This window comes from Anopheles merus, chromosome 3L, assembly GCF_017562075.2.
Source record: "Anopheles merus strain MAF chromosome 3L, AmerM5.1, whole genome shotgun sequence".
Lineage (NCBI taxonomy): Eukaryota > Metazoa > Arthropoda > Insecta > Diptera > Culicidae > Anopheles > Anopheles merus.
In genome coordinates, this window is record NC_054085.1 from 1,066,261 (window position 1) to 1,080,928 (window position 14,668).

General features: G+C 38.1%; 1 protein-coding gene across 6 annotated transcripts in view; it reads left to right on the forward strand.

Annotated features, from left to right (window-relative positions):
* Nucleotides 1-14,668, forward strand: part of LOC121600637 (neurogenic protein mastermind-like) — a 67,575-nt gene that overhangs the window by 8,497 nt on the left and 44,410 nt on the right. For 5 of the 6 annotated variants that reach the window (XM_041929427.1, XM_041929428.1, XM_041929422.1 and 2 more), the window contains exon 3: nucleotides 12,568-14,216. In XM_041929427.1, coding sequence (XP_041785361.1) covers nucleotides 13,680-14,216 — 537 coding nt within the window. In that variant the 5' untranslated portion in view covers nucleotides 12,568-13,679. Of the gene's footprint in view, nucleotides 1-9,735; nucleotides 10,604-12,567; nucleotides 14,217-14,668 lie in introns of those variants that run through there. The other variant, XM_041929424.1, reaches the window with a different exon arrangement.

Below are 14,668 nucleotides of genomic sequence, written 5' to 3' on the forward strand. Positions count from 1 at the left end.
TATCTTTATTTTCACATATGATTTGGCTTGTGTCCTATCATGATTATATTTTATTCATTTAATATTGTGCGAACTAAATCACCTTTATCTTATCCACAGGTGCATGTCCATCGGACATGTGCAGTTGTTGTGCTGTCTAAGGTCAAAGTGTTTATTTTTTTTCTCTTTCAAAGATTGATTTAAACATACAAAACGTACACACCAATACCAATATTAATTTTAACTGCTTCGTCCCTCTTTCAAAAATATGGGCTATGTTGGTCCTTGGAATTAGAAAACAAGTGAGTATTTTTTATGCTTTCATGTGAAATGTGTCCCCTATTTACAAATCCTGTGAGGAGGCTGACTACCGGTGCTTCATGACTGCACTCTGATGGTGTTGCCCTTACGCTTCTTCCGCGAACCCGTAGCCCGGCAAAGCACCGCTGCATCGTTAGCTGCATATGGTATGTGGTATACAAGGAAAGCCTGCGGTAGTGACGCCTTAGACCATTACTTTTTCGCCCTGCACATGACCGTACGAACACATCGAGAGGGATTAGCAACGATTTTCTGCTCAAACACAAGCTCGTTTTCACCCTTCTGGGAGAACGCAGAATGGAAAGTAGTGCCGCACGGGTGTGCGTTACCGTTACCGGAAGGGAATTTTCATTTAGCTATCCTGCTCTGACCTCTTTTTTCTCGCTCTCTTCTATGTCGATGTGCCTAAAAAACGATGGACTGCAAGTTATAGGCGAATTAGAAAAAGTGTCATTCATCTTCAAAAGTGGTATATTGATAATTATAGATGACACACACATATTTATAATAAAGTGTGTAAAGCATTAAAAACGTAAAATTTGTAGAAATTCAATAATACTTAAATCGAAAACATTGGTCTGCACAGGTCAGACCAGTTGAGAGTGTCTAAAACTAATTGTCTGTATTTCAGTATTCATAGTGACAATAGTTCTAAATGTATATATCATCTTGCGTCTGTATATTTGTTTACCTGACTTGTTTGCTGTCAAAAATCAAAATAATTCTTACTATTTTTTAATAAATTTTCGTAAGGTATCGCACTAAATGCAGTATTTATATTAATTGACGCACCGTAAAACAACTATAACATTACTTGACAATGTCTTTGGCAGGTGGTATGGAGCTCTTAGAAAAGGAGATAGGTTGTGAAGATATGATATGATAATTATCTCAACACTAAATTGACTGTACCTGTCATTTCGGCAATGTGGGTAAATTATTTAGATATTTTCTACAAAACGGCAATGAATTAAACTATTTTGTTCAAATTTTACAGAAATTAAAATGTGTGTGATTTTTTATGAAAACACATCTTAAATAGGATCATAAAATTCATGGATCATTTTTCATTGACAATATAAGTGTCGATGTTCTGATTCAAACGGAAAAGTATCAAACAAAACCGCGCTACACGAACTGAATGAAATCGGTATTATACAAGCTTGTTAGAGACTTCTTTCGTTCACTCGAGACATTGCTACCAAATTGATCTGAAATGGCTATGTTAGTTAAAACAAACAGCAACGCGAAACGCAGGAAGTATCGTACCAATTCATAATTATTTCTACGTGTGGCATATTATTGTTCTTTAAATGTGTTTAGCAATGTCATGAAAAGTAGCGCTTGTGGTATGATTTTCTAATTTCTGTTTATTCTGTTATTCCCATCCTTTTTCCAGTGAATAATTACAAAAAAATCCCTTTTGAATGTAATTACATTCAATTCGTGTGATTTAAAAATATGAATTTAGTAGTCAAACCATAAAACAAAACGCTTTCCGTAGCTTTAACCTGACGGAAAGCTGTTGGACAAAAAAACAGTCTCCGTTTGAGTCAGGTAATGCTAATGACCTTCGGTCAGTTCGATGTATCAAACCAGAGACAAATCGAGTGCTCTAACACGGATCATAATAGAAAATGTGCATTTTTGATACTTTTTCTCAAGCAGTTGAGTCACATAATCGGCACTATAATCATCGTTAGTCAAATTGATTGGTGGTAGATTTTATACATATAACACAACAATTGTTTTCTCTTTTTGGGCACAGCAGTTTGTTCTAGGCAATTGACACATTCATTAAGTCATAAATTAAATCTAATTGTTCCTGGTTGTAACTCTTAATTATAGGTATTTTAACTCTTCAACATTTCGTATGTATTTTAAAAAGGAGCTGCTTTTCGTTTAACAATCGATGAAGCACCACTATAGATGGAACCTGTATTCAATCGGGTAAAAGGACTTATCGCTATCCTCATCATCATCATCATAAGGAGAGCGTACATATAACAATCATAAAAATATCGAGATTGGTATGGCATATTTCATTCAAGACAATTCAATACACATATTCTAGATTAAATTAAGATCAGAAAATATCGGATCATGTCGGATGATACAAACAAGTGGTGGTTGATAAACTTTATATCACCGTTTATCCGTGTGGTTCAATAATACGACAAGTCTGGACAAATAAGAGTACTCTCGTTATGCCTACTTTATGTAACATTCAAAATTAATAAATGATCGCCAACAATGGTTATTAGGCGAATAGTTTTGAGTTGATATTATTCCTTTGTTTCCCTTGCACAACCTCTTCTATATATGATCTTTTTTGCTGTATAAATCTTCTCTTTCTTTTTTTTTTCGTGGAACTCTCTTTTTCTCTTGCACTTCAAACTCTATTTTCATCATTGAAACGCTCGGTGGTGCACGTTAACTACGTGTGCACAGTAGAAACGGCTCCCCATTCAGTCAGGAGACGGAGGCTGTTTGCTTGTACTTTCAAATTATTCCAATGCCTATGGGCATCTTAAGTCTAGAAAAGGGGGTTTAAACTGTTTGTGGATAGCAAACGTGAACGAATATTGTATTAACATTCGATTTACCTATGAAATTGCAATAGGAAATCGATTATGACAAGGAATGCTTCTTCTTTGGCCTTTTTTATCTACAATATGTAAAACGGGCATTACTTCTTACAAAAAATGCATTTAATCAGATTGATACAATATATCATTTTTTAATATTGTTAGAAGACTTCGCAGTGCAAAGATTACATGATATGCTAATGTTACTGACTGAATAAACATATATATTATCACCTTTAATTAACGTTTAAGAAATGTAGAGAAAATTCGTAAACAAAATATGTAGTGTTTGTTTTGTCTTATTCAATACCTAAGGATGAGTAACAAAATGTTAAACTCGCTCATAAACGCGGCGCTCTATGTCGATACGCACCAACGAAAGCATACTGTGCGCGAGAAAGCGATCGCGCGAAGGTTGGTTTACAAGTGCAAGCAAGAAAGGGAATAAGGTTAACTGCAGGCATATGCAGCTGCTTTCGTCACAGTTCACATCGCTCTTTGGATGTTTTCCTGTTTCCGCCTAGGGAATAAGTAGAAACAAACTGTACGTGTCGTACGAACCGCTCGCCTTTCGATTGAGTGCCAGCGTGCCACTTCCGGGACAGTTCTTTGCGATGGCAGTGTGCCTGGTGGTCTTCGCAGTCAATTTGAAATTAACTACGGGTGCGGAGTGCGACCGAACAAAACGAATGGCATCGAATGGCGGTCAATGAACATTTTCAGCTATCCATACCATGAATACTCACTCGAAGACAAAACTTGGCCGATCACGTTGGGGTCAATCGATGGCCGGTTTTTTGATAGCAGCGCAATGTGAGCTGAAACACCAACATTATACGACGAGGGTGGGTCCCTCTGGTTTCGGGCCTAGTGTGGCTTAGATTATGACCCCTCATAGTCACCTTGGTTTGACAGGTATACGAATAGACATTGCTGTATATCATAGCATTCAAGAGCAATTTTTTAAGAGACAAATGAGACCAAAAGGTATAAACTATCTATGGAACATAAAAAAGTGCAATATCGGGTAGCAATTGGAAGCGTAAAAAAATGCATTTTGTATATTTTACTTGAAGGAAGAAGTGTCGGGTTATGATGTATATAACACATTATGATGTATTTGGTTTGACCAAATAGAAAAAAATAGCGTGACAAACACCAAACAAAATTACAATATAGCCTTTAATTATGCAGCTTTATTTTTCATTTTTTTTTATTTAGTTTGGTTGTTTCTTTTCATTTGCCTATAACATTAATAACCTAAAACCTAAACTTAAAACTGACAATAAGTATTAACCTTTTTAATCTGTCCTTCCTTCAGTGATATTTTTCGAATGAAAATCAGTTGAAACTCGGTGGTCTATTGCAGTGGTCGGCAAACTTTTCAAGAAAATGCCAAATCTCAGAAATATTCTCTCATTTCCAAATACATTTGATAGCGGTGGTAAAAAAAAGTAAAATCTGATAAATTTGTTTGAGTTTTTGCACAAGCTTATGAAAACACGTTTCATTTAAAGTATTGAAACAGCTCTTGTAGTTGTTCCAAAGTGCACAGCTAGAATTTTTCGTGCTATAGTACTATAAAACTATATACTGTAGTAATAAAAAAAAATAAAACCAATCAAAACACCACGCCCAAATGCGTATGGGAGGTTCAATTGATTTAATATTCTTCACATTTGCTTTCTTATAGCTATGATGGTTGTAATCAATTTATGTATTAAAAATTTGGGTAAATTTATCATACTAAGATTATTCCTACTGTTTAATGTGGATTCCAATTATTTTAAGCGGGAGAAAACTAGTTTAAAACATTGCCATATGTCGCTGTATCAAAAACAACCCTAAGTATTTAATAGGTGTACATGACCATAGCTTAATTAGCATAGTGCAATTAATAGGCATAACTTAAAAAAGAAAACAATGACACTTTCCGGAATCTTTACTTGTTCGTTGAGATTATACTCTGAAGAACAACAATAGAACTGGATTGTAGTGGCATGAAGCAGATAAAATTGTAAAATTGTATCTGCCCCGTAGCAATTGTAGCAATTGTAACTCAGCTCTTGCCTTATTTCGCACGCGCGAGTCCGGCTTTGCCAACCCCTGGTCTATTGGATAGACGAGCCTGCTCCTACGCGTTCGATTTAATTCCGGACCGTCCTCCCATAATCAGGAAATACTATCTCGTTAGGTGGAAATTACACATTAAGGAAGCAAAAATTAATTAATTCACACATTAACGAAGAAAATATTATATTAAATATTGTTCGCTTCCGAATATTGTTTATATGAAATATTGTTCGCTTTATACATTTGCCAAAAAAATATGAATTTCCAAGAAGGTGAATTTTTTTTCAAAAATATAGTCATGATCGAACACGTGAAGTAGGTAAAAAGACATGTATTTGAATAAATAACCTCATTCCATAATCCTCCCGCAATCAAGTGCGAACTAGAAATTGCGCACTGCTTCTGTATTGGAATACAATAACCTTGAATTGAGATAGAGTTTATAGGCCGAAAGACTTAAGCAAACTTTGAATACAGTTATATCGCAATTAATGAATGAAAAACTTGTATTAAGTGTAGATATGCAAGGACAAAAACAAAAACAGAAGAAAGAACATTTATAAGCAAATAAATAAATGCAAAGAAATAGAGTGAAACGACCAGTTAAATGTATAAGTTAATACATTGTTTTCTATTGCTCATTTTCTTGTCTCAATAAGATTTTGAGAACCCTTCACGTCTGCCCGTTCAGGAGCAAAAGGCCGTACGTGGTGATGCACGGTTAATGCATATGGTGCTTGGTGTTAGTTTTTCCTGTTGCATTGCATTGCTGCTCGAAAGCGTGTGTGTTAGTAACATTGCTAGCTATGTTGTCCCTTTCGGCTTTGGAAGCCTCGCACGTGTGCATTAATGTGCGGCAATATATAGGGGTCATAAATGACGAAGATATGACCGGTTAGGGATAATAAGAGGGGAAGGATAACAGGGATTCTGTTCGTTGTCCAAAGATTCACAGAGTGCTTGTGCTGTTGGCTGCGATGGCGGTCGGTTGGTTACCCTTTTCAACGACAATGCGCGAGATATTTTATCCCATTTTCTTGCTTCTGCCATACTACTGTTGGGTGCGATGCTAAGCTTGCAAAAGTTGGCCAGATTGCTCAGATGTTCCGTACTAATATCGTACAAAAGAAGGTGTATGTATGTTTGTTTTATTTACCAGTTGCCGATGGGCAGTCATATTCAAAATGTGAATATAGGGGCCCAAATGGATAAACAATTAATGTTATTTTCGATCTTCAAAAGAGCAATGTTTCTTGTTTCGTGTAGTTTATTTTAGTATTTAATAATAAATCTTAAATAATCCAATATTTTGTTTGAATATGTATTGCCCAAAAGCGATGGTTGTAATCTGTATGTAAAAAAACATTTTAGTTAATTTTATCTACACTTTTATAATTTTTTCTCCAATGAACAGAGCTGAGGATAATTTGTAAATTAGTAATGAATAACTTGTTCCTCTTATCCTTCTTATATAACGCAACAATCGTAGTCGGTTGTTACAGCCTGTTAAGTTCGGGTTACAACACCAGTGAAGTTGAATGTGAAATTTGGTGTTTTTGCAAATATTAATATTTTTATTGCTAATAAATATTCATCAGAATATGGCTTATCGTACATGAAAAGAAAGGAGATTCATATAAACATATTTAAATAATAAATTAAATGCATTTCCGCTTTGTTCACGAAAAAAGGTCAGCGGAGATTCACAAGAAAATGCATTTAATTCATTATTTGAATATGTTTACATTCCAAATAGTTGAGGAATTTAATATCCTTTCTTTTGGTGTATGGTGAGCCATATTCTAATAAAAATGTCATGAAATATAGCAAAACGACAACAAACAAAAATCGTCCACTTTCATGGCTAGGTCTAAAGCGACCTTTATATGAGACTGATAGAGTACATTGAGGTTAGTCCGGTCTGTGTTTGGGGTATGGTGTATGGTGATTGCAATATTTGTTATCAACATGCTCATAATGACAATTCAATGTTCAATGTTTTTTGGATTTAAATGTTATGTAGCCAATTAGATTTGATAGCTCGGCCTGCCTTGGACATGTAGGTTATCCTATCAATGGGGGCCTTCACGATTCTATTTAGTTTTTTGTATGGAGTTTGACAGATGGAGGCTGAAATCATGTAAAACCACACAAAAAACTAGCCTGCAATTTTTAGTCTAGATTATTCTAGCCACAAAGCTAGAATTAGATTCGAGTACCTGCTCGAAAACACGGGTTTGTTTACATTTATCCCAAGGTGCATTAAAGAGATCTGGTGATGGAATCCAGAATCAAAGTGCATGTAGTCCAGGTGGTCTCATAGCATGTTTTATAACCAAATTTGAATATCACTTTTTGACAGGATGGGTGAAAACTTTTGTTCAAACAAGCTTTCTGAAGGCATGACGAATACACAAAACACTCTTAAAATCTTCATTCAGAAACAGAAGCGATAAAAATCAGTCTTCTAAATTCATACACCTTGGGATAAGCCCACCTGTAAATTATACCTACTTAGATAGCTGCTCGAAAACTGATATACAATGCATAAAGCTGACAGGCTGAAATTTCAGCCTACGAGCTTAAAACGGAAAGGCCCCAATGTTTTTAATCTGAAAAACTTTTCAGTTTTATTCCCTCTGCTTGGTTGATTGATACATAGTTGGTACAATAAGCATAAGTTTTGATACATGTATTTTTTTTTAAATTTCAACGATATACCATACCACGTTATGTGCAACAGGCAATGGCAGCTAACATTTAGAACTGATAACAAACTCCGTGAAAAGCAACCTCTTCTATCTGAGGCACGCTGATTAAAAATAACACATTTGCTAATTAATCGAAACGGTTGTTAGTCGGTGCCAAGAACTGTCGGCGTTAGTATATTTTTGCATGTATTTGTTAGAACAATATTGTGAACCTAGTGCTGAAATGAATACGTTAAACATGACTACAAAACAGCCAAGAAACAACAGTTGAAAGAAATGAACATGGATGAGTGAATGTTGTACTAACCCCCCCTAGAGAAGGCACAAATTGTGAAAAGAAATAATAAAACATAACGAATCAGCAGCACTTCGGATCGAAAAGAGATAAGACGCGTTTAGAAGAATAAAATAGGCGTTAAATAAATTGTAACGCGTCGTAGTGGTAATATTGATAACGGTCGCATCAAACACCAGCTGGAGTCGGCTAGTGGGGCCTCATGCTTTTTCCAGACATGTATAAAGGTACAAAGACGTCTTGAGAAGTGCTGCTATACCCACTGAGCATGCCGTAGCATTCTCCATCGAAGTTTAGAATGAAACAGCATGGCTGCGTGTCGCCCCAAACGAATAACATTCGATTTGGCAAGTTTCAAGCAGTCGCTTGTTCATTTCAACGCTTGCTTTGTTTCTTCCATCCGAATTGTATTTGTGTGTGTATATGATTTTTTTTTGGCTTCAATGTCAGTCAGGCACGAGAAAAGCTGCTTTATAGGTATACTGTCCCCGTGGAATATTTGGAGTGCGTAAGATTGAGTTTTGGTAGTATGGACAGAAACCTTTGCCACGGCGTGGGGAATGTTTTACTGTTCTCAGCATTTTTTTTCAACGCCGCACTTGCTGCGTTGTCTAACGTTGTCGTTTTCATTCTCTCTCTCTCTTTCTCTCTCTCTCTCTCTCTCTCTCTCTCTACCTCTCTTTTTTTCTCCTGCTACCTCTCTTTTTGTGTACCTATCTCTTTCTCAGTAAGTGTTTCTCGCTTTCTCCTTTCATATGCGTCTGTTTTCTTTTTTTTTCTGTGAGTTATTGTAGTGTTTTGTTACCAGCGAACCTCTCTTAGCAGCGCGTTACAACGTGTGTCTCGTGCATTTTAAACTCAGCCTCCTACCTTGCTTTTTCGTGTGGTTTGATAGCTTTGCTATCTTTTTCTGTCCAGTTGATTACACGTATTACTCCATACTCATGCAACAAGGCACAATTCCTGAGCGAGATTCGGTTTACTCTCAACGAGGAGAATGCGCTCGTGAGACTCCGGATACGCGAGGGCGAGTTTTATTCACGCCAAAGGGTAAAATACAGGGTTTGTTAAAACATTTTATGAATCCTTAACAATGTACAATATTAAAATAAATAATACGGAATAGTAAAAACTTGAGAATGTTTGTTTACACATTTATTATACTGTATTCTTCTTCTTCTTTTGGTTCAAAAACCGTTGTCGGTCAAGTTAAGGCCTGCCTGTAACACTTGTGGGGTTGGGCTTTCAATGGCTGGACATGAATTCAATATGGATGAATTTCTTTATGTTTTAAATATTTATATGCTACTTAGTTTCTCTATCGTCTTGGCCAATAACAATTTTATGTTTATTATTAAATATATGGACAGACTGTGTATGTTGCTATGTTTACTTATGTATATATATATTTGTATACAGTCTGTCTTCGAGATACGCGGTTAATGCGTTCTCGGGAAAACGCGTAACTCGAATTTCAGGGTTTTCAGCTAAAATACATTTGATTACTCAGTATTTTTGGTTAATTTTGGTACCTTTATATACTTCATCATTTATTTGATATGATTATGATTCGTGCAGAAATTCTTATATTTATGGCTTTTGACCGAATTAATGTTGTTAGAAAAAATACAATTTACACTGCATTGAACAATTCTTGAAACAAATTGTACTGATTTTACGTTTGATCTGTCACCATATGGTCATAAATGGTCCAATCCACATATTCCAAGTTGCTGTTATAAATAATATGTATGCAAAACGAAAATACATTTAAGCAAAGTAGCCGGATTTGTCCTGATCCCCTGCAAAAGAAGTGGAAGGAAAAAAAAGACTCGACGGTATATCTCATCATCGTTCCGCTTCCAGCTGCTCCATAGGTCTCCCCGCTAAACGAAAGGTCTCTTTCGTTTCGTGCTCCAAAGCGGCAGCAGCAACAGCATTTGCTGAGCGGTACGAGAGCATTGTCGGAGTCAGAGAAGCAGATGTGTTTTGGTTTGAACTGAATGGACGCTACGCAACCACGCGCCGTAAGTTGGGGCACCAGAAATGAAGGGTGACCCATGGGGTGTTAGTGAACGATACCGTGAGAGGTGGCCAGAAAGACACTGGCATCCCCAACAAATGAGAGAGCTGATGAGCGCGAGGAATTGACGAGAAACGAACGACCGCATGAACCGAACGGAATGTACAATGTACAGTGAGCGCGTACAACCGGGACGGAATGGACGACGGAGCGGAATTACGAAGAAATTGTTCGACGGTAGCGACGGCGACAGCGACGAAAGATTGTGCCGATTCAGTCGATAATTGCGCGGCCGCTGAGGTGGTGGAAGAAACTCGTGCCACGGCGTCCAGTGTGTGTGGCCTTTCTGTATGTGTTGTTTTTCGCTGCCAAACGCAATCAAGTAGTGCAGTAGAGTGCTGATTGGTACGCAACAGAACGTGTGCTAGGGACATTTGTTAGCGTCTGTTCCTTGAAGTGAAGCAGGAGGGACTACAAGGAGGAAATGGTGGAGGTGCACGAACAGTGACGGGTAGGCGGATGGTTACCCGCGAGGGCACGGTTACCGGCCGCAAGGCTTACGCAAGCCTGTCGTTTGAAGCGACTCTGCTACCTGGACAGGATTAATATTTTGGTATGGTTCAATTATCTTGTTCAAATTTGATCATTACGTAAACACATACATATTGTCATACTGTAGAGCGCAGTTTTACGAACAACCATTAGTATAAGGCAATTAATGTTTTGTTGTTGTAACAATAAGGCCTAGTTGCTTAAAAACAACACAAGTTATTTCAAAGCTCCTGATGCCTTAATATGATTTTAAACTTTATTGGTAGTGCGTTAAAAGAATTACAAATCCTTGTTTATAAAATTGAAATAATACATTAATGAAAATAATGGGTTATATGAAACAATGGAGAAATAAAACAAAATTGTATTAAAACTTTGAGAGTATGTATCCATCGAACTGCATTCGATGCTGTATAACAATTGCATAAGCGTTTGTGTGACATCAGATGTAACCGTTCAACTGGTATTATGTGTACGATCAATTACACACTTATTTGAAAGCTTCAGAACCAGTAATGATCGTTGAAGTTCGCCGGTCAAAACAGCTAGAACGCTGGTCCCGAAAGTGATCGCGCTTAGCCGCGTGCCGGAAAGATAAGCTCAGTAAAGCGAGTGAGCTAGCGAGTGAACGAGAAAGCATGGTTGATATGGTACGTAGGTAGAGAAAGAGAGTTAGTCGCTGCCAAACAGTTTCAAAGGACGTAGGGCATGGAGAGTAGGCATGGTGCTGCGATGGTTGGATTTCCGTTTGGCAAGAGAGGAGCTTCTACTAGAATCACTCTTGAGCGGGGTATAGTGGTTTGTTTCGGTTGCGTCGACGGTGAAAACAAAGCATGAATGTGGCGTGAAGTGGCCGTCGATGTTGGGGTTCCGCAGGGGATTATCGACACTTGAACGCGCTTGATTTTGATGATTTAGTTGATACGAGATAATTGCGTGGAAGCTAATCGGCGACAACCAGTGCACGCACGCTTTAGCTGTTTAGTTGTTTGAGCTTACGTTGAAAAAGATTCGATCGGTGCAACGGGCTAAGTTTGCGCGGTAGGTGCTTAGCCTTCCTAAGCAACTAATGGGAAACACGAATGCATATACGATTAAATCTAGAAACGAGAAAACTCAAAGAGTCGGTTACAAATTTCCGCTTATGTTGGTTTCTTGTTCAGTTTCACAAAAAATTAAACACCTATCCTTATCTCCTGTGTGCTGTATAGAAATATGAAATGGAATTAGGAAATAGCTCATGTGCTCATTTCTAAATTACCAGATATTTAAATCTGAATAATTGTACGACAGTATGTACAGTAATATTAATGGATTGGTTATATTTTTTTAGATTTATGGGTAAATTAGGATTTCAGACGTCATTGATGGAACTATTGTTACTACTTATAGTGAAACAATAATAAAACTGCTATGTGCTGTTTATAATCTTTATAAAATATTTACAGTAATGTCCATGGGTCAATTATATTTGATTGTTATTCTAAAAAATCCCTGTAGATATTTTAAATCGCTACAATGGAGATTTTTGCAACTTTTTACAATGAACAAATGTTCATTGTGTTTTACAATGAACAAACCAATGAAACTAATGAATCAAGATGAAAAAAGACAACAACAAACTGAGCAGTTCCTCGTAGGGAACAGACAGAGGGAAAATGCCTTGAGCACAAAGCACGGTCCGTCTGCACTGTAATGAATATCCGGTGCATTCCGTCATTTCACTAACAATATAAAAAAATTCGAATTTACTTTGAACACAGTCATGAAGATTAGAAACAAATGAATCATTCGTTAAAGTGTTGTATGCGGACAGTATTTGTCTATTCATACAGAGCTGGTCATGTTAGTTACGTTGTATATCTGCAAAATGAATGTAGTTTTATCGCTGGCTGGAGGAAAAGGATTTTCAATTTGTCGTAGAATTAATCGATTTCTTTTCCGATGTCACCTACTTCTTGCCGCGTGCGTTCATACTAATGCATTGTTTTTTTTCTCTTTTCGATTTCTTCGGCTACCTTCTAGCTTCTTCCAAACTGGTGACAGTGAACCGCCGCACGATTGCCCTGGAATATCGTCGTTGTTCGGTGAAGATTTGTTCGCATTTGCGCCGTGTTCCCGGCGTGTTGTCCAACAGTGGTGGTATCGCGTTCGTAACTGCTCCCACGTGCGCTTCCCTTTCGTATCGACAGCGAATGCTGTGCGTACGTGTGCATGTGGGTCTGTGTGTGAGTTCAGCAGGACTTCAGAGCAAGAGAGCTTTACCGCTATCGATTATGTTCCAGTATGCTCTGACACTGATGGAGCTAAAACCGGTTCATCATACGGCGACCACCACGGACGGCTGTAGCTTTCGGAGCTCCAGCGCGACCCTAGGATGGGACGAGCATCCTGAGAAAGAAATATTGTTTTTTGACCATCAAGATCTGCCATTCAGTCGACCGCAGCAGTGATCGTGAACGTGCCGTGTTCAGATGAGTGCCGATTTAAATGCGCAACTATCAGTTCCCGATCATGACAGCCATGAGTACATGTGTGACAGTTGCAGTGCAGCCTACAGCCCTACGTGAAGCAAAGCACTGTGTTCGATATTTTGCAGGAACGAGAGTGCAAATGTATAGTTAAATTAGACAGAAAAGTAGCAATAGAACCCGGAAAAGAAGAAGTGATGTACCACAGAAAATTGCGTTAATTGAAAATGGGTATAAATTGCACCCGTAGTATCGTTTACCATTAGTACTTCACCAAGCAACGATCGTAGTCTAACTCATCGCACCAGATAGCTATATAATATTGGGACTTAAAGTCCTGTGGAATAAACGAATACCCTTGTGCAATAAAAGCTCACAATTAATTGCCTTTTGTGTATTAAGTTTGAATACAGGCAGCTTAACGTGTGTTCTAATCAAGGGGAAGGGATTTGAGTGATGATTAGTGACCAGTGTGCAAGAACCTGTATAGATTTACTACTTGCACTAATCGCATAAAGTGGTACGTAAGCGTTGTGTATAGTGAGTGAATATATGACGGCGAGCGTACTCGCTATTCTCTTTCGGGAACTACCACCTTAGTATTTGTGGGTGCACGCACGCATATTGGCGCGGCGTGACCACAAAGCCACCGGCACCAACGTCTGTATGGATGCGGGAGGACTCCCAGTATTTCCGGGTGCTAATCAGGCCAGTCACCTGAACAGTCTTCACCTACAGCAACAACAGCAGCAGCAGGCTCAACATCATCAACTGACGCTGCAGCAGCAGCAACAGATGCAACTGCTCAACAACCACAACCTTCATCAACAGCAGCAGCAACAACATCCGCAGCAGCTCCTGCAGCAGCATCAACTACAGCAGCAGCAGCAACATCAACAACAACCATTGCAGCAGCTTGGCCAGGGCGGCGAAGTTCCCCAGAAACGTCAGGCGGTGTTCGACAGACTGAAGCGACGCATCGAAACCTACCGGCGGCGGCAAACCGATTGCACGCCTCGGTTCGAGCAAACGTACAGTGGGATCTGTGAGCAACAGAGCCTCGAAACCACCGCACTGCAAAAGAAGTATCTTGAACAAAAAAATAAACGCTCGTTAAAGAAGACAGAGAAGAAGCAGGCCGAACAGCAGCAACTACAACAGCAACAGACACTATCCGGAAATCTGCAAAGCAGTGTTCATGTGGTGAGTAATTTTCAAATTTTGTTTAAACAATTCCTGGTCTGTACTTATTGATGCTACTGTTCGATAAAAATTGGGTGGACCTAATATGGAATTTTATGTCATTCTTAATGTCAAAGCCAATTAAAAAACTTTCGCTGAATTTGCATTTCCATTCTTGTGTTTATTTCATATTTCTGAGTTAATTGTCTTAGAAACAATGTTGTTGTAGCTATTTACAATATTTACAATTAGTGAATATCTGTTTATGGAAGAGTAAAGCTTCTTAAGTTATTCAAAATAACACATATGATTTGTGTATCGCAAATGTGAAGCAAGATACAGATCCTAGAGTCTGAATCATTTTAAGGATAAAACTTTTAGCACTCCGGTGCACTAGTTTATAGACACATCAATTACTAAACGCACCCTACTAAACTGGCCTGTTATACATAAATTTACTGTCTTAATGATGG